The sequence below is a fragment of the Ylistrum balloti genome, unplaced genomic scaffold (assembly GCF_031769215.1).
Source record: "Ylistrum balloti isolate Yb309-2 unplaced genomic scaffold, AGI_CSIRO_Ybal_v1 Utg371274, whole genome shotgun sequence".
In the NCBI taxonomy this organism is placed as follows: Eukaryota; Metazoa; Mollusca; class Bivalvia; order Pectinida; family Pectinidae; genus Ylistrum; species Ylistrum balloti.
The window spans coordinates 353538-374364 of record NW_026782685.1 but is presented as its reverse complement, the minus strand read 5'-3'; the positions used below and the strand labels follow the sequence as shown (position 1 = coordinate 374364).

General features: G+C 34.4%; 1 protein-coding gene across 1 annotated transcript in view; it reads left to right on the top strand.

Annotated features, from left to right (window-relative positions):
• The window catches only part of LOC132561744 (uncharacterized), a 35461-nt gene extending 15212 nt beyond the window's left edge, over positions 1 to 20249 (top strand). The window contains exons 11-24 of the mRNA XM_060226445.1: positions 965 to 1122; positions 2521 to 2703; positions 4743 to 4839; positions 6056 to 6286; positions 6668 to 6814; positions 7762 to 7951; positions 8719 to 8781; positions 10705 to 10953; positions 11494 to 11592; positions 11871 to 12049; positions 15248 to 15357; positions 16060 to 16222; positions 16768 to 16910; positions 17641 to 20249. Of these exons, the coding sequence (XP_060082428.1) occupies positions 965 to 1122; positions 2521 to 2703; positions 4743 to 4839; positions 6056 to 6286; positions 6668 to 6814; positions 7762 to 7951; positions 8719 to 8781; positions 10705 to 10953; positions 11494 to 11592; positions 11871 to 12049; positions 15248 to 15357; positions 16060 to 16222; positions 16768 to 16910; positions 17641 to 17878 (2250 nt within the window). The 3' untranslated portion in view covers positions 17879 to 20249. The remainder of the gene's footprint in view (positions 1 to 964; positions 1123 to 2520; positions 2704 to 4742; positions 4840 to 6055; positions 6287 to 6667; positions 6815 to 7761; positions 7952 to 8718; positions 8782 to 10704; positions 10954 to 11493; positions 11593 to 11870; positions 12050 to 15247; positions 15358 to 16059; positions 16223 to 16767; positions 16911 to 17640) is intronic.
• The last annotated feature ends 578 nt before the right edge of the window (positions 20250 to 20827 follow it).

Sequence of the window (20827 nt, the reverse complement as noted above, 5' to 3'; positions counted from 1 at the left end):
ATCCATGATAGATAAAACATCCCCCTCCTTTCCCATAAATATCCATGATAGGTAAAACATTTCCCTCCTTTCCCATAAATATCCATGATAGGTAAAACGTACCCCTCCTTTCCCATAAGTATCCATGATAGGTAAAACATCCCCCACCTTTCCCATAAGTGTCCATGATAGGTAAAACATCCCCCACCTTTCCCATAAGTGTCCATGATAGGTAAAACATCCCCCACCTTTCCCATAAGTGTCCATGATAGGTAAAACATCCCCCACCTTTCCCATAAGTGTCCATGATAGGTAAAACATCCCCCACCTTTCCCATAAGTGTCCATGATAGGTAAAACATCCTCCACCTTTCCCATAAGTGTCCATGATAGGTAAAACATCCCCCACCTTTCTCATAAGTGTCCATGATAGGTAAAACATCCCCCACCTTTCCCATAAGTATCCATGATAGGTAAAACATCCCCCACCTTTCCCATAAGTGTCCATGATAGGTAAAACATCCCCCACCTTTCCCATAAGTATCCATGATAGGTAAAACATCCCCCACCTTTCCCATAAGTGTCCATGATAGGTAAAACATCCCCCACCTTTCCCATAAGTATCCATGATAGGTCAAACATCCCCCTCCTTTCCCATAAGTGTCCATGATAGGTAAAACATCCCCCTCCTTTCCCATAAGTGTTCATGATAGGTAAAACATCCCCCACCTTTCCCATAAGTGTCCATGATAGGTAAAACATCCCCCACCTTTCCCATAAGTGTCCATGATAGGTAAAACATCCCCCACCTTTCCCATAAGTATCCATGATAGGTAAAACATCCCCCTCCTTTCCTATACGTTTCCATGGAATTCAGTATGAAGCAATCTTGACCATGAAAGACATGCTTGTCTCAAGTTTGTGATAGGGTTATAAAAAGTTAAGTGTTAATACTATACTCAAGGTATTTTTTTGTGCATTTGTAGAATCCAATGTTTGACTCTGATAGTTTAGTACCAGCTTTTGGTCCAGTGGCTGGAGGCACGGATGTTACAGTCACAGGAAACTTCTTCAAACATAATAGTGACAACACTGAAGTAAAGGTCTTGGACATCAGCAGAAAAGGGTTCTTCACCATTAAAATGTAAGTGGAAAAAAATCTATATAGTTGTATAAATGTTAATGGTGTGATAAAATTGTCAGTGCTTGAAGTGTACCCTGAGTGTTTTGCTATATTTAGATATAAATACTTCATGTCGTACAATAAAAGGGGCAGGAAAGTGCAGACATTATAGTTAATTCTGTTATCACTACCCCTAGAATATTAGGTTCAGACAATTATTATCATTATGACATTCTTAACAGCCCGTCAACATCTAAAAGGTTATTAGGGCCATCAACCAGTAAAACACACAGCGATCCAAAACGAAATAACATCAAACAAACTAAAACGTAAAAGAGAAATGCTAAACATTTTAAATGGGTATATCAACACAAAATCTATATAGATGTATAAAAGTTAATGGCATAATATAATTGTCAATGCTTGAAGTGTACCCTGAGTGTTTTGCTATATTTAGATATAAATACTTCATGTCGTACAATAAAAGGGGCAGGAAAGTGCAGACGTTATAGTTAATTCTGTTTCCCAGTTATTGAGATTTATCTGACATGCACACCTTTGAATCAACAGTGATGGTCTTAAGATGGGCAGCCCACATATGTGATGTCACTAGTTCAATGCTGTCAGATCTGCCCTGTTTATTTCCAATTCTACATACCCAATGGTCTTATTACAGACTGGATAACAACAATACAACACAAATATTAGATATCACAGTCAGTCATGCATGTAACACAGACTAAAAGATACACTTGGGTACTACAAATGGAACTGGTGATAGTCTTTAAATGTACCTTTAACTCTGCCAGAGATAAATAAAACATATCACAGTCTGATGGAATATGAAGAGAGTTAAAATTGCATTGAATCCTGTTTAAACCATTGTACTTTCTAACATTTATTTGACTTTTCTGGCAGTAAAACTGATTGAAACAAATTGACCGTTGATTAAGACCAGGGACTAAAAAAGACATTTGATTGATTATTTATGGACCCAGTCATAGTGAATGCTGCTTTTGTAAATTAGATATTGGCAGATGGCTTATCATAACGATATACTGATTATCACGATTAGGAAGTTTTTAAGATATGCATGCAATTTAAGTTATGTCATGAGGACAATTCTGCAAATAGTCTAACACAGGCAGTAATATTCATCATACTGGTTGGTATTGTTCAATGATTGCTATATTAAATAATTAGGGAAAACGATGAAGTGAAGTTAGATTAACTGCTTCTTGTAATTAAGTTTGGGAAAAAGGGAAACATCTCCTCTGTTAATAGTATAACCCCTATTATCACAGATTATTTCTACCAACCAATTAAATACAGTGTCACATCTAATTATAAAATTTATGAAAGGAACACAGTTGACTTTATTAGAATAATACAATATGCTTTGTGTTATTAACATTGAAGATTGGAGGAGAAACGCCTGGTGTTTGTAACCAATAGCAGCAGTGATACAGGTTTGATTAACATAGAAGTACAGTGGCCAGGATCTGTGGGAATGGAAAAGATGGATTTCCGAAAAAAATTCACGTTCACATTCAAAGCCAATCCTGTCGTTACAGAACCGATGAACGCTACAGTATTCAAAAGGTGAATATAAACTTTGACTGATTTTTTCACTTTGTTTGTAGAATTGTGAAATACTGTCAGCCCAGCCATAAATACCATTTCTGTGCCAGTATTAAAAAAAACCTGTCTATAAAAGACACTTGGTTTGTGTGCATACTTTTCATGGAAGTTTAATTTTTGTTGAAGACGCGATCACTCTTTATCCAGAAATTTGTATACCTATAACTTGATAAGTTAAAGTTATAAATAACAGGGATCAGTATTAGTGGTTTTTTGTTGAGATATAATTTGTCAATGAAATTGAAAAGTGCCAATGAAAATGCTTATTTTTGATGAATCCACAAAATTTGAGTCAAATGAAGATTTTTTATTTTGCAGTAGTTTTCTCTGTCCTTCTGAACGACCTTTTTATTACATTGTTAACCCACCATCTGATGACGGTGGGCTATTCAAATCACTCTGTGTCCATAGTGCGTCATCCCTCTGTTTGTTCGTCCATCCGTAAACAATTTTTGTTATGGCTATTTCTTGAGAAGTATTGGATGGATCTTTATCAAATTGCATATGTAGGTTTCCCTTGGTCCCTAGTGGTGCCCGGTTGATTTTAGGACTGATCAAAAAAACAAAATGGCTGACAGGCAGTCATCTTGGATTTTGCATAATAAAGATTGTTATTGCTATTTCTTGAGAAGTATTGAATGGATATCTCTCAAAGTATATACGTATGTTTCCTTTGGTCTCTTTCGGAAAAGATCCAACTTTCAAAGAGAATATAAAGATCAAACAATGGTGGGCACCAAGAGCCCTGTGGGATCTCTTACAAAGATCAAACAATGGTGGGCACCAAGAGCCCTGTGGGATCTCTTACAAAGATCAAACAATGGTGGGCACCAAGAGCCCTGTGGGATCTCTTACAAAGATCAAACAATGGTGGGCACCAAGAGCCCTGTGGGATCTCTTACAAAGATCAAACAATGGTGGGCACCAAGAGCCCTGTGGGATCTCTTACAAAGATCAAACAATGGTGGGCACCAAGAGCCCTGTGGGGTCTCTTACAAAGATCAAACAATGGTGGGCACCAAGAGCCCTGTGGGATCTCTTACAAAGATCAAACAATGATGGGCACCAAGAGCCCTGTGGGATCTCTTACAAAGATCAAACAATGGTGGGCACCAAGAGCCCTGTGGGATCTCTTACAAAGATCAAACAATGGTGGGCACCAAGAGCCCTGTGGGATCTCTTACAAAGATCAAACAATGGTGGGCACCAAGAGCCCTGTGGGATCTCTTACAAAGATCAAACAATGGTGGGCACCAAGAGCCCTGTGGGATCTCTTACAAAGATCAAACAATGGTGGGCACCAAGAGCCCTGTGGGATCTCTTGTAAGAGATACACCAGTCAATACAAAAAAACATCAAATCTTGGTTTTTAGTTAACAATTATTTAAATCACATGTAATTTGACTGTTGTGGCATTATCTCGTTTATAATATTTATGTATTTTAAGTTTTAAAAGCCAATATTTGTGAAGTAACTGTGGATCATTTGTGAAATCCTAATCAATTACAACTCATGAGAAACTGAACAAGAATTCACAGAGTTGCAGATTCAAATCTTAAATATTGTTTTTTCTCTGAACACCTGAGAAATAATTCCTCAGAAATGTTTACATGTTTTCTATTATGTTTTATAATGGATAAGATTTAGTAAATAGTAACAATGGTATACTGCAATATGTGCACTCGATCTCAACAAATGTTGTATTGCTATTACTGTGATAGATGTATAACCAAGTGAATCTGACAAGATGAATAAATGAATTGGTTATCTTACACAACAACTCACAAAAATGAACAAAACAGCAAACAATAGTTATGGAAAAAATGAAATATTTTGAAATTTGTGTGTTTATTCAAAACTATGATGACTGCCATCAGTCTTGTGCAGCCTTTGTGCCATCAGTCTTGAGCAGCCAAAGGCTATTATTTGTCATTCAGATAAAGAAAACATAAATATTTCAAAATGTTTCTGTGAATTTTTTCATTTTTTACTTTATTTAGTGGTGGTTGTTTTGTGAAGATCAAGGGAAGTAACTTTGGAAGTGTGTTTAAATCTAGACTGATCACTCATGTTAGAAACACAGAGGTCTTGCAAGGGGTAAGTTGTTGTTTATTCACTGAAGTCCACTTTCACAGATGATTCTCAAAAACATCTGCTTGGAAACATTAGGGATTACTTACTCAAAATATTGGACAAAGTATACTTTCTGAAAATGAACCGGTGTCAGCTTTGTGCATTGTGCAAAGTGCATCCATAAACTTTTAACATTTTCAACTTCTTCTAAAAAACCCCAGAACCAATTTCAATGAAATTTTTCAGAAATCATTCCTGGCCTAAGATGAACCAAACGAGTGAATTATACGGTCTCCATCCAACAGGGGCTGGAGGGGCAGGGCGAAAAGTGTCAGATTGACTCAAATGTCAATAAACTACTTTTCAACACCCAGATATGGTAGAATTGTGAGCAATTGAAGACAGTCAATGGTATGCCCATATTGATTGTGGCTGATACCAGAGGCTATTGGGTGGGGCCAAAAGGGTCCAATTGATTTATTTTCAAAACTCTTCTCTTCAAAACCTAGATGTGGTAGAAACAAATGGTTTTTGAATTACCTTAAAGTGCTATTCCAAAATTGTGAATTCATAGCCCCAGGGTCTGACATTTCCCCATAAGGAGGGGTAAAGTTTACTATAGGTTATATTGAAAAGATAGATTTTTGAGCTTCCTTTGTTAAATTTCCTTTTGCAATAATTGAAACTTTGTTAGAATTAATAGTGAAGGATGATGGCTGGATGATATGCCCATATTGATCTTGGGTGAGCCCCAGGGGCTGATAGGTGGGGCCATAGGGGTCCATTTGACTCAGATTTCCAAATTCTTCTCCTCAACACCCAGGTATAGTAGAATCAAATGCTCTTCATGGATAGAAGTATCTTAAGATGCTTTACCAAAATGTGTCTTACATTTCTCTTGGGGTGGAGGTTAACTTTACTATATTTTTTATAGAAAAATTGCATTGTTTGAGCATAAAATTGTTTATTTCCAATTGGAAGTATGTTTGTAAGTTTACTAGTATAGGATGACTGTTTTATTGGTATGCATGTTTTGTTACTGGCTTACATCAATATCACAATTTCCTTTTAAATTTTCCTATTCCTGAAGCTACTTACTGTTTAAACTTTATATTTAACATTGCTTATCTCAGGTGAATTTCAAGGAAACTAGACTCCCTGTTGTTGTTTTTTTTTGATTTATAACTTTCAAAGAATTGTTTTCTAACTTCACTTTTGAAATATTTGAATTATTTTTTAGCCCTGTATAACTGTTGGAGAAAGTTTGATCAACTGTCTGTCTCCTGATCTCAGAAATTACACAGGTTTGTCAACAACCAGCTATGGGCTACAACTGGATGGTTTGAAAATGTACGAGGATCTGAGTGCTATGTTTCCTGGTGGTACAATCAAGGTTATAGAGGATCCAACAGTAGAACCCAACAATGCTTTAACCATTGACAATGTCTTCACAAAGAATCTAGTTATTAAGGTCAGAATCTTTCATTTGTTTCAGTTTTATATTCATAAATATGAAGTCCCATTGTTTATATAGAATTGACACCTAGAAATGAATTTTGATGATACAAGATAATTATTTTTAGCGAATGTATCATGTCAAATGTGATATAATAGAGTGCTAATCTCAATGTACAAAGATGTTTACAACTTACCTTTATTACCAAGATAATAGAACCTGAAAAAGTCAATCTTATACTTATGTGATGTCACCAAAATACATGTCTGGTATTGACATCAAGATATGTAAAAAAGGTAATATTCTGTTCAATATAACTGTATATTGACCAAGAAATACAGAATTTTTCTGAATTAATAATATCATATTTTTTGACACTTTTTCTAACAATTCCAGGGCTCAAACTTTGACAAGGCCTGTGAGGATAACATTGAGGTAAAACTTGGAGATGATGTCTGTCCTATAGAATCATTGACCAGTGATCAAATCACCTGTTCTCCAGTGATCCGATTTCCTGGGGAGACTAAGGAATCTGAACTTAAGGTACTCCACACCTCCCCATTCTAGACTGATATAGCTCCTAAACAGGTGTACCACACCTCCCAATTCCAGACTGATATAGCCCCTAAAAAGGACCTCAACACCTTCACATTCCAGACTGATAAAGCCCCTAAAAAGGTACTCCACATCTCCACATTCCAGACTGATATAGCCCCTAAAAAGGTACTCCACATCTTCACATTCCAGACTGATATAGCCCCGAAAAAGGACCTCAACACCTCCCCATTCCAGACTGATATAGCCCCTAAAAAGGTACTCCACACCTCCACATTCCAGACTGATATAGCCCCTAAAAAGGTACTTCACCCCTCCACATTCCAGACTGATATAGCCCCTAAACAGGTACCCAACACCTCCCCATTCCAGACTGAAAGGTCTGTTTACATAGGATGACCGTTTCTACTGAATTCATGAAAGGTCTGTTTACATAGGATGACCATTTCTACTGAATTCATGAAAGGTCTGTTTACATAGGATGACCATTTCTACTGAATTCAGGAAAGGTCTGTTTAAATAGGATGACCATTTCTACTGAATTCATGAAAGGTCTGTTTAGATAGGATAACATTAACATGTTAAAAGAGTATGTTTTAAGTGTAAATGTTTACCAGTTTTCAGTAGAAAAAACCCACTGACAACTGTAGATCTGTCCCACTCTACCAAACCTATGTCCACTTGGTTGTTAAATGGTGTTGGGCATGAGAAAACACGTATCTTACCAGCTCTCCCAGTTGAGAGGGCGTAAGTGATCTTGTAGAATATGATGCGTTGTCAGTCTTCTCTTGTCTGTCAACTTTTCTTACTTGTATATAAAACATTAATAATACAATATGGCAGAAATATATCTTTGTCAAACAAATTCATTTTCATTTTTTTTTTTTATTAAAAAAAACCTTACAATTTTTATTAATAGAGATAATTTTGTTTAGGTCATCATCGGAAATTTCCAGTCGACTGTGGGAGTTGTGAAGATAAAGTCATTCTGGATTACCTGGCAGTTTATTATCATCGCTGCAGGTGTGGGTGGCGCTGTCATTCTTATCATCACAACTGTCATCATAGTAAAGTGCTGTCATCGATGTCAGAAAAATAAAATGGGAAAAGACAGAAAGCATTCCAGTAAAAATAGTAAGACCTTTGTCATACTGCTGTATATAAATATCAATCACTAGTAATCAATAAGTGTTAATGTCCACCTTCATCAGTCTATAATTATCTGGTTTTGTTCTTATTCCAGTCACTATCTCTGGCATTTTCTCAGTGTCTATTGGAAGTGAGGAGTGGTGTTACCATTGACCCTACTTCTTTGTCCCTATCTCCTTTCCATGACTTTTCCTGTCATGTCCTATCCCATTATTGTCAAAACATGATTTTAAATAATTTCTTGCAAAAATTTGATGGTGTATAACCTCAGGATTCCAATGTCAAGGCCATTACTATTCCTATAGTATATTTTATTAACCAATGATACAGATTCACTGACAGAACCATCCATACAGAATATTTCAAAGACATTTTCATACAAAGTTGCAGATGCTGCCACTATTTTTCATGACTGGGTACTTTTTTGGTTATGAACAGTGACAATAAATGTGCTGCCTTGTAAGTGGTATAAGAAATGGAACTGCTTTGTGACGATTTGACAATTTGAGAAATGTATTGTTAACAACAAAAATGTTACTTTCTTGTTGATCATGGAATCTCTAAGAATGAAAATCATGATATATTTCTGTTAGTTTTAAACTTTGAAAATGTTGCATGTTTAAGGTTATATGATAATAGATAAGTTGAACTGAGGCCACAAATTCATGTCTGATTATATAACACTTATATCATCATCATCAGATAATTCTGTACTTTACTCAGTTTTGATTCTGTCTCTATAGATGAAGGTTCGGTTGATGGTGTAGACTTGTTCTCGTACACACATATAGAAACAGACATCAGGTGTAAGTCAATTAATTTGTGATATGCTTGAGGCATGGATCAATACAGAGTTAACTACCCTTTGTATTTGTATGGAGTTATCGCTCTATTGGCATTGTATGGCGTTATCATTCCCTATGACCTGTACAGAGTTACCTTTCCCTTGCATCTGTACAGAGTTATCTTTCCCTTGGATCTGTACAGAGTTATCTTTTCCTTGGATCTGTACAGAGTTACCTTTCCCTTGCATCTGTACAGAGTTACCTTTCCCTTGCATCTGTACAGAGTTGTCTTTCCCTTGGATTTGTACAGAGTTACCTTTCCCGTGGATCTGTAAAGAGTTATTTTCTCCTTGGATCTGTACAGTGGTGTCTTTTCCTTGGATCTATACAGAGTTATCTTTCTCTTGGATCTGTACAGAGTTATATTTCCCTTGGCTCTGTACAGAGTTAACTCCCCTTAGATCTGTACAGAGTTAACTGCCCATAGATCTGTACAGTTATCTTTTCCTTGGATCTGTACATAGTTATCCTTCCCTTGGATCTGCACAGTTATTTTTCCCTTAGATCTGTACAGAGTTTACTACCCTTTGATCTGTACAAAGTTATCATTCCCTTAGATCTGTACAGAGTTAACTACCCTTTTTATCTGTATGGAGTTATTTCTCTATTGGCATTGTATGCAGTTATCATTCCCTAGGATCTGTACAGAGTTACCTTTGCCTTGCATCTGTACAGAGTTATCTTTCCCTTGGATCTTAACAGAGTAATCTTTCCCTTGGATCTGTACAAAGTTATCTTTCGTCGAATTCGTACAAAGTTATCTTTCCCTTAGATCTGTACAGAGTTATCTTTCCCTTGGATAGGTACATAGTTTACTGCCCTTGGATCTGCACAAAGTTATCTTTCCTCGAATCCGTACACAGTTATCTTTCCCTTAGAGCTGTACATAGTTATCTTTCCCTTGGATCCGTACAGAGTTATCTTTCCCTTAGATTTGTACAGAGTTATCTTTCCCTTAGATCTGTACATAATTATCTTTCATAAGCATGATCTCATAAATTCAAATGTTATTACAGGATGCAATTGGCATGGAGCATAAAAATATCTATTTACCGGCTCACTTGCTTATGTAGATTATTGTCAGGAAATTTGATCACTTGATTTGTTAAACATTCAGCTCACATAAGGTTGTTTACTTTCAAATATACCACAAGTAACATTTTGTCTTTTCTAATGTCATTAAACTTTATCTTCTGCATCAGAAGTCTCATTAAGCTGAACCAAAGCATGTTCTGCAAGTAGCACAATTAATATTTAGTGTAAACTGCTGAGATGTGATTCTATCCTACATACATGCCTGCCCAGCAACTTACCTGTACATGTTGACCAGAGCTGTTACAGTGACAAAAGAATTGTACTAAGATTAAATACAATCATTTTAACTTCATTATGGACTAATTCAGCTTCCATTTGTGGCGTGTTTTTGATTATCGGATTTCAACAATCTGGAAATTTGTTTTGTCACCGAATTTTCATTTCTTTTGATGCAACATTGCTATGTACTGACAGATTATTTTCCTTAAAAGATAATGCAAAAATGAAAATATAAAACTGGATATGTGATTCATAATTTATGCACAGAGGACAAGAAGTCAACACTTGTTCTACTATAGACAGTCAAGTCCTTTTGGGAGAATGATTTGAATGAATAGGATGCCGTACATATTAATGTATTGATTGACAAATGATAAACACTTTTCGTTTTAATGATTAATTGTTGTCTGGAGGAGAGGTGCCTCGACAAATGACTTTATGTTAAGTATTATTATTTCTGTAGGAATTTTGATGAGTTTTAAGAGTTGGGTGTAATAGAGTATTTATTGCCTATTTTAGAATTTATCTTATTTTTATTTTTACAACTTGATTACATTTATGTATTTTTAGCCTCCATGCCAGGAGCAAGTCAGTTTGACAGCCTTGAAACACCAATTGTTCCCGAAAAAACTACCAATAACCTACCTCGTCGTAACAACTACACAGACATGTCAGGTCATCCATTGACACCTATTGAGAGTGAGGAAAGCATTGTGGAAACATTCCTTCACAAACTAGAAGCTACCCTGCGTGATGAGGTGAATTCTAGTCTATCTAAGCGTTCTGTAATTAAACTTGGACTTCGCTGTACACAAAAAGGTATCACCATTACTCAAACTGAATTCTCTAACATCGTATTTGTGTTTTTTAATTGACACCATGTCAATTGCACAACTTAAATTTTTCCATTCAAGAATTGTGAATTGTACACCTGTTTGTTGGGTGTATCACCTTGTGACCAGCCAGGGTCATTTTGAGGCAGGGTCTCTTTGTAGTAGCTGGTAGCTACTTTGCTGAACAATTTATGGGAGGCCTGACAAATCTGTCCAAAATGTCTTGCCAGGGTTACATGAACATGTCTGCTCCTGATAGTTTTAATACAATGTAATTTACACAAAATATTGTTATTTCACTTAGAAGACTACAAAGTCAAAGACTTTCTGGCTTTTATTGTGTCGTTGATACAGTCAACTTAATACTGCAGCGTATTTTTACTTTCTTGTATATGAATATCTTTTCTTAATTTATAGAACATTAACATATGTTTGTTAGCCTTTAGATCAAGAATTGGAATTGATAAATCCAGTATTTGTTTTGGAATCATTAATTGAAATTGGTATATTGAAAACTATTTTTCAGGGGCTGAGATTCGAGTGATAGATGGACAGTTTCAGGAAGGTCCCTTTCAAGGGCAGGATGCTACTATCAAAACCACTGTTCAGGAATTTAAAGACTTTGGTAAGATCAAATGTTTGCAAATCAATCCAAAAGATAAACTACTTGATTAGACTTAACAAAAATAAATTATTCAATATTTCAATTTTATTGTCTGAAAAAAATCAATTTCATTATAGGGCAATGTATTTTATTTGAATGTTTTTCATTATAAAATAAATATTGGGTTGTTTTTGACATGTAGAAATGATTTCATAAAAATCATATCAAAGAAAAGTTGAACTTGGTGAAATATTTTAATATGATTTGAAGGCATTACGTAGTAACTTTATTTCTGTCAGGTGAAGATATCTTGCCTCGGTGGGTAGGTTCAGGTTTAGCTGAGACCTTACGTTTCCGAGATTGCTTTCAAGAAAATATCCATCGGAGTTGTGGCATCACTGTAGATGAAAATCGTTTTTATGTCCTATATCCTGCCACACAGAGAATCCTTAAGGAATATTTACGAGACAGAAAGCAGGTAAGATTTTATGTTAGTAGTGAAAATTAAAGAAACTCCTGTGTAACACACTAACAAAATAGTGAATAAAATTTAATGAAAAGAATTCTCCATTCGTAAACAAGAGAGTTCACTAATTCATCAATACTTGTTCATGGTGATATTTCTGGTGCATTTTTATTTATGCATACAAACCAATAAACCAACAATGTTGTTTGTTTTCATTGCGGATCATTTTCAGTGATATGTTACATCTTGACTGAGGGGTCCAGGCAAAGATGATGATTTCGGTTGAAAAAGAAACTAATGCAGTAAGAGCTAAATAGAATTTGGCAGTAATCCTTTTTTTCTAGATGGGCTGACATCAGTATAAATAATTGTGGATTCCGACATGGTTTTATTTGATAGATAATCTGCCAAAACTGATGCTGTTTATTTATATTATGACAACATATTGTGAAAATGAAGCAAGAAAAAACACATTTCATTAATTATGGTTGATTATCTTCATATTTCCAGCCAACTATATACAAAATATTTTTAGAAAAGATAGATCTCTCTCAGATTTCACATGTCCCTTATGACTGATTAGGAAAACAAAAATGGCTGACAAACGACCATCTTGGATTTAATAGTTAAAGATTATGATTGCTTTTTCTGAAAGGACTTTTTTAATTTCATGTAATTGAGAGCAAAAACAATGAAGAAGGTTCAAGGGCACAGGGGTCAAATTTATTAAAAAATTAAACAGCTTCTTCTCATGACCTAAAAGGCCAAGAGGTATGATAGTTGGCTGTTAGGTTCCTAGGATGACACCTGACAAAGTTTGCAAAAATAAATGACCTTGACTTATATTCAAGGTCATATGAGTTGAATTTGTTAAAACCTTTAAAGAAGTTCTTCTCATGATCTAAAAAGGCCTAGAGTCATGATATTTGGTTGGTATGTTTCTATGATGAAGCTCGATAAAGTTTAGAAAAAAAAATTAACTTGCCATATATTCAAGGTCACTGGGGTCAGATTTGTTCTAACTTTAGCCATATATAGCAATGACGGGCATCGAGAGATGAACACAATCATGATGTAAGAATTGGCCCTGGGGTCTGGCCCCACTCCTAGGGACTCAGTGTCGTGGTAATATATTTGAAACAGTTGAGATCCCCACCCCAAAACCATGTATGACAATGCTGGGCATCAAGAGATAAATGTAAAAATTCACAATGTAAAAACTGACCTTTGGGTGTGGGCCACCCCTCTGGACTTAATTTCTCGAAGATGACTTTGAAATGTTTGAAATCCCCATCCCATAACCATATACATATAGGATTGCTTGGCATCAAAAGATAAACACATTTGTTATGCAAGAATTGACTCTTGGGTATGGCACACCTGAAGGAACATTATTTCTGTGTACTATTTTTTATATAGGATACCAACCTGATAACCATATAAACTCTTACTGAAAATCAAAAAGGAAAGACAGTAATGATATTTAAGAAAGAGATTTAGCCACTGAGCTTTAATTTGTAAATATTTGAAATACCCAACCTATAGGGATATATAAAATTGCTGGGCTTTCAGATCCTGGTAAGCGATACAGACCCTATGTGCCTTTTTCTTTAGAAAGTAAAGTGAGGTGAACAAATAAAAACTTGAGAGAAATGGTTTTACCTGATCTTATATTATGATACGCAACTGTGTACAGCATACTTTTAAAAACTTATTTCATATATGGGTAAGATTAATTTACTACAGAAAAAGGAACTATTGAAATACCTACAAATTATAGTATTTACTTAAATTATACATACTGCAATGATCCTATTCTGTGTAATAAAATTACTTTTGATTGTGAAACTGATTTTTTCAGTTTTCCTTTATGATGTCTTCCATCAACCACAGTTTATATAAATACTTATGTAGTATTCTGTGAATATAAGCTGCAAGAAAAATAGATAACATGGAAAGAAATTGGGTTAAGTCACTTAAATTGAAATATAAAAAAGTTTTTTGATACTTTGCCAATAAATGTGAGTATTACAAATAAACAAATTTGATAACATTTTCTTGGCTTCAGTGAAATACATAGGTGTCAACAGATAGAGTTTTATGTACCAAAGGTTGCATGTGGGCTTGTATTGATTGGGAGCATCATTTTTATGTAATCTGTCCTGAAAGGTCAAGATGATCTATAGCCAATGTGCTTCGTCTGTTGTCGTACACCAAGCTACTAAATAACCATATTCATAAGTTTTTAATATCAAATAAAAATATTCATGCCTTGACTTATGTTGTCAATTGATTAACAAATAATTGAACAATAAAATGACAAATATATTCCTCAAATTATTTGTACAGTTTTCATTTTTCTATGTATGTTGTTTATTTTTTTGAATAATTCAATAATATAATAAAACCAATTCCAAAATGATTTATAGCTCAGCCAGAATATACACTGAATACCAATATCCATTTTATAACAGGTATTTGGCGACATTTCCTCCCCTTGTATTGTCTTTACATGAGAGTTTTAGATATAAATAAATACTCTATCAATGATTAAGTTTATTATTTGTTGAAATCAAATCTGTTTAAGATTAAGTGTCATTTTTTTGCTCTTAGCAAAGTTATGCTGTTACAAACTCAGTATTGTTGTCAATGTCTGAAAACAGCGTCTCAGAAACTAGAAATCTTTCAAAATATATATATTCCAAGTTAACTGTCTGGTCAGATTTGTTGTTGGTCACCATATTGGAATGAAATTGCCTTCCAAGTATGTTCTTTTATATGGAACAAAATTGTGCCACCTATATGGAGCTATGACTGAATAAATCACTACCTCTGGTGCTTCAATGTCTTTTAGCACCCCTGTAACAAATTTAAGGAGATAGTGTACTGGATATGTTTGCCAGGCTGTCTGTAGATGTCCAGAATTAATGCTACTTTGTCAGTCAATGAAACATGGAGAAAAAGATCCAAAACATGCAGTTGTAACATTAACAAACTTGCAATATATTCCTTATTTTTATAATCTTCTGAATGTTGTCACCTCATTTATTGAATTATCTTGTGAAAGATGATCAGTAACTATGCTCCTGAACTGCTAATTGTAATTGTACAAGTAATTTAAATGGAAATCTTTTTATAGCTAACAGCTATGAAATATTTTAGAATGCTCTAGATCATTATAATGTTTGACTTTTACCTTCTTTTTTACAGGAGTTCACATTCTTCTCTTTGATAGAGATCTGTCAGAAGATTGCTGAAGCAATGGACTACCTCAGCTCTAGTGATATTGTTCATCGTGACATTGCTTCTCGTAACTGTGTGTGAGTAAAACAGCTTGTGATGTAAAATTGCATGTTTATTATAATATATAATCACTCAACAGACAGATAATTGGTGAGTGAGTTAAGTCTGTCACAATCACTCAACAGACAGATAGTTGGTGCGTGAGTTAAGTCTGTCACAATCACTCAACAGACAGATAGTTGGTGAGTGAGTTAAGTCTGTCACAATCACTCAACAGACAGATAGTTGGTGCGTGAGTTTAGTCTGTCACAATCACTCAACAGACAGATAGTTGGTGAGTGAGCTAAGTCTGTCACAATCACTCAACAGACAGATAGTTGGTGCGTGAGGTAAGTCTGTCACAATCACTCAACAGACAGATAGTTGGTGAGTGAGCTAAGTCTGTCACAATCACTCAACAGACAGATAGTTGGTGAGTGAGTTAAGTCTGTCACAGTCACGCAACAGACAGATAGTTGGTGAGTGAGCTAAGTCTGTCACAATCACTCAACAGACAGATAGTTGGTGAGTGAGTTAAGTCTGTCACAGTCACTCAACAGACAGATAGTTGGTGCGTGAGTTAAGTCTATCACCTTGTGATGTAAAATTGTTTGTTTATTGTAATAAAATTACATTTTACTTTGGTCACAACGTTTCGTGGTGAGCCTGTAAATAGATAATTGATAACTATATATGTTGTATATGTTATTTTCTAAAACTAGATTTTTTGTGATATTCAGGGTATGTCCAGGTGATGTTGTGAAAATCACAGATGCTTCATTTTCTTGGAGCCTGTTCCCAGATGAGTACATGTATGACTCTGAACGTGAACGCTGGCTTCCTGTACGATGGATGGCCCAGGACAGTCTTCAGTACGGCTTCTACAGTACCAGTACAGATGTGGTAAGTCTCACCATTTTTCTTGAATTAGAATTTGTAGTGTGTGCTGTTATATTTCAGAAGTCTTGCCAGATTTATTAGTGGTCAAACTGAACATTGTGAATGGACTATGTGAATTGAAATAAAATCAAATCATAGTTAATGATTTAAACAATTACATGTTCATTCCATTTATCAAAATATGTTTTCGCCATGATGTGTGGCCTCTTGTTTATTGACAATTGATCATTGATAAAATTACAAGCATACAGACCCTTGTGGCCTCTTGTTTATTGACAATTGATCATTGATAAAATTACAAGCATACAGACCCTTGTGGCCTCTTGTTACTTGACAATTGATCATTGATAAAATTACAAGCATACAGACCCTTGTGGCCTCTTGTTTATTGACAATTGATCATTGATAAAATTACAAGCATACAGACCCTTGTGGCCTCTTGTTTATTGACAATTGATCATTGATAAAATTACAAGCATACAGACCCTTGTGGCTTCTTGTTACTTGACAATGAATGATTGATAAAATCTAGTTTATATCTATTTTAGTGGTCATACGGCGTGTTGATGTGGGAAGTGATGTCACGTGGTGTTGTGCTGCCCTACTTCGATATAGAAAAGAATGAGGATATCAAAGACCATGTGATTAGTGGGTTTCGTCTCGGAAAACCAGAGACTGTACCTGACGAAATGTAACTATTACTGCATTCAATGTCCACTTACACTGTATGAAAGGAAACATTGAACAATTGATACAATACACAGTTAAAGCATGTTATCTTGAACTTGTATAACTTATACATGCCATTTCATTCCAAACATTTCGTCAGTCCCAGCCTACTTTACACAAAACATTTGTACTCACTTGAATTGAATACTTGGTTTTTTATCTTAAAGTTTTCTCATGGTCTTACCCAGTTCGAGATAATAAGGTTGGACTGTAAAACATTAAAGCTCACAGAGTCAAAACGCATTAAAACTATTGATGATATCAGTTGATTCCTACTCTAGATACATTGTATTGATGTTAGGAAATACACCATAATGCACTGCGATTAACTTTACCTTGGGCTCCACTTTCTCATACTACACCATTGTTACTTTATAAATATTAACAAACTGTTTAAATATATAAAAATGGATTTTCATATTTATCCAATAATAAGCCCATGTCTGGTAATAAGCCCACCCATTTATATTTCTTTTTAAAAGAGTTAATAGCCAGACTGAGTGCTATCTTAATGTTCAATGATAAGCCCACCCCAGACTTTAAGAAGTGATGGGTTGACCCCTAGGTTTATTGTAAGAAAACTATGATACTACAGTTCATAAATGACCATCAAGTTGTTATCACCATACAAGAACATTGTACTAAAAAAGCTTGGCTACAAGAATTGAAGTTAATATATTGGTTTGTTGTAGGTACAGTCTGATGCTGTCTTGTTGGGATACGGATCACACCAAACGTCCTGCTTTTGTTCGCATAATTGAACGCTTAATGGATATTCTGAATCCACCAGAGTCTCCTAGTAAGTTGTATCAGAACCAACAAAACGACGAACTTCCGGAGTATGGAAATATACCAGATGACCGACCCAAGCTTCCCTCACGTGCCAATATGCCACCTAAGAACGGCAATATCAACTTTGGATATAGATGATAAATAGAACAAAGTTTCTGTGTGACTTAGACGGCTACATCATTAGCTATTTATAAAGACTTTATAACTGCAATATACAAGCTTCTAACATCATTGCATCACTGTTGTCACTGTTCATTTTAATTACTTTGTATCTTAATTAGAGAGGAAGCATCCTCCTTTACACTGAAACATGATGTATTTTAAAATAGCTGTGAACAGTTTTAAGTTCACCTTAAGAATATTTGGTGGATACCTAGCTATCAGCTTTAAACACAATGAGTGTAGTATCTCATAGTGCCATATTTTCCTTGTATTCAATGATACAAACCAAAGTGTGTTTTGTTAAAAGATGTTTGATCAGAAAATTTATCTCCAATGAATCATGTATCTCTCCAAACAAAAATGTGTCTTCTCATGAGAGGTGTGTTTAGTCGAAACAAGATATTTATTGTAAAAAGAAGATCCAACAAAGTCAAAACAGAGTGATGTGTAGTATCAGATAAGATTTTTTTTTCTGCCCAGAATTTGTTCTAACAAACTATATCTGGTCAACAGCATTTGGTTCAGCAAAGTACAAGTATGGTAAAAATAAGTTCTGTAATTGTTCTGTTCTTCAGTGTTCTCCCAGACAGAAAAAGACTTGCTTAATTTTTTGATAATCTTTTAATTTATTGTTTATTGAATTTACCAACATATAAACATTTGTAAAGAGGAGATGAATACTTTTAGGGACAGACTCAACATTGATGGTCATACACTTCAATATCAGGGTAGAAATAACGCTCTTATTTAAATAATGTTTATATGATCAGAATTTCTGTTTCTTGCGTATTTGATCAATGTATATATGGTATATGAATCATATGTTTATATGAGAGACATGTTTTTGTATTTATGAAGTATTTTTTGTTATAGAGCCAGCTTTTAATGTATTTAATCAGAGTAGCTGATGTAAATTAAACAGATTTGTAAGATCTTTAACCCATGTTGATACCGTTTTGTTTTGCATAATACCTAACAAAAAGAGACACATATTTTGTCTCAATATATTAAATGATACAAGGTATTATAATAGCTAGCTGGATACCCTCCAAGGGTTTGTATAATTTCCAAACCTAAAGTCTGATTAGTTGATGAAAGTTAAATTTTGGCAAAATAGTTATTTATTTGTTAATAACCCCATGGCAGGTAATAAGCCCACCCATCCTTATGCCGCCCACCTCTGACTTTTTAGTCAAAAGTAATTAATGTGATTAAATCGCATTAAATACCCACATAAGTATGTGTGTTGCCACTGCCCCTCCCCCAATTTTCAATTTCAAATCTACTGCTAGCTGGCTAGCAGCCTAAATGTAAAGCAAGTAAAACACTCCTGCCTCGCTAAATCTTGCTATCCTCCATATATTTAGTGATATACCTTTACTCTGTAATGATACACAAGGAAATGTGATATTTAAAACTCTATCTAGATAGTTTATCCTTTATTTTTTATTGATATTGATGTAAAATATCTGATTCTCTATTTTATGTGTTATCATGTGATTCACACAAATTTATATTTTAAATTGAAATTACTGCGTTACTATTTATAGGTAATACACAACTTAATTTTCACAGTGAACTCTGAGCCCAAGACCTTTGGTGTAATGCTTTAAGTTTTATGAAATGACAACTTGAACCCAAGACCTTTGGTGTAATGCTTTAAGTCCAGGTTTCACTAACAAGGCATGATATGATAAAAAGATTTTGTTTCTATGAGTTCCTGACTTAGTGCTGTTCCAGTAAAATGTCTACTTAACCATAGGATTCCAGAATATATTATTTCTATAATTTGGTATACAAAATATCTGTTAAATTCTTGTAAATAAAACCTGTAGTGCTGGGATGGGATAAATACATCAGATAACCAGTATCTATTCAAGTCAGATAGCTTTTATGTAAAAGTTCCATAATTAGATAAACTGTCATTTTTTTAAGGCATATTCACAATAGAAAGCGATTGTGACTAATAGTGTAAATGGTATCAGCTAGAGAGAACTAAATTCTCTTTAACTTGATTTAAGAAAGTGGTAGTATATTAAGGCTAGTATATACCAGGGTTACAAATCTGTATTGAAAAATTACTTTTAATCCATGTATAATGATAATGGTCTGAAAGTGAATTTAGGCTTTATAACCTGTACAATGTTGCTTCATGAATGTTGATAATATTTTATGATATAAATTTCTGGAATGGTTGACCTTTATGAGAATCTCATCATTTGCATTTACACAAATGTTGATTTTGATAAATGTAAGTGTATGAATTTATTTGGTGTATACTACTTTATTTTTAAACAAATGTTTGGTTTTGATAAAGAAATTCTTTAAGATGTTAATGTTAAGTGTTAAACAGTTGATAAACTTTAGTTCTTATCAATGTTGATAAATATCATATCTGTTGATAAATCTGTCTAATTCTGATAAATTAGTGCTGAAATGTACAGGTTAATTAATTCTCAATGTTGATATGTACTTTATCTGTTGATAAATCTGTTTAATTCTGATAAATTAGTGCTGAAATATATAGATAAATTAATGGAGATTTACATATTGTTGTAGTAAGCAGAAAGTCAGTATTCATTTAGTTACCATAACACAATGGCTGAAAAGATGAAACTGCTGTAACATACTCGCTTGCTCAAATTTACAGTTATATCGTTTTTATTTGAATCTCATATGGAGATAATTTTGTTTGAAATTCCGACATTTATCCTACACTACTCGACAAGGTATAAAGTGATATTGATTTGTAGATGTTAAATGCTTTGTAATACATCTTAGATTACAAAGATAATTAACAGGAGAAATTGATTAAGGAATGTGTACAAATTGGTCTCACAGTTGTTACACAAATACGAAATGTTATTGTATATACGTGTAGATTTATTTTCAGAAACATTTGATAGAATTGACGATAAATGTTTT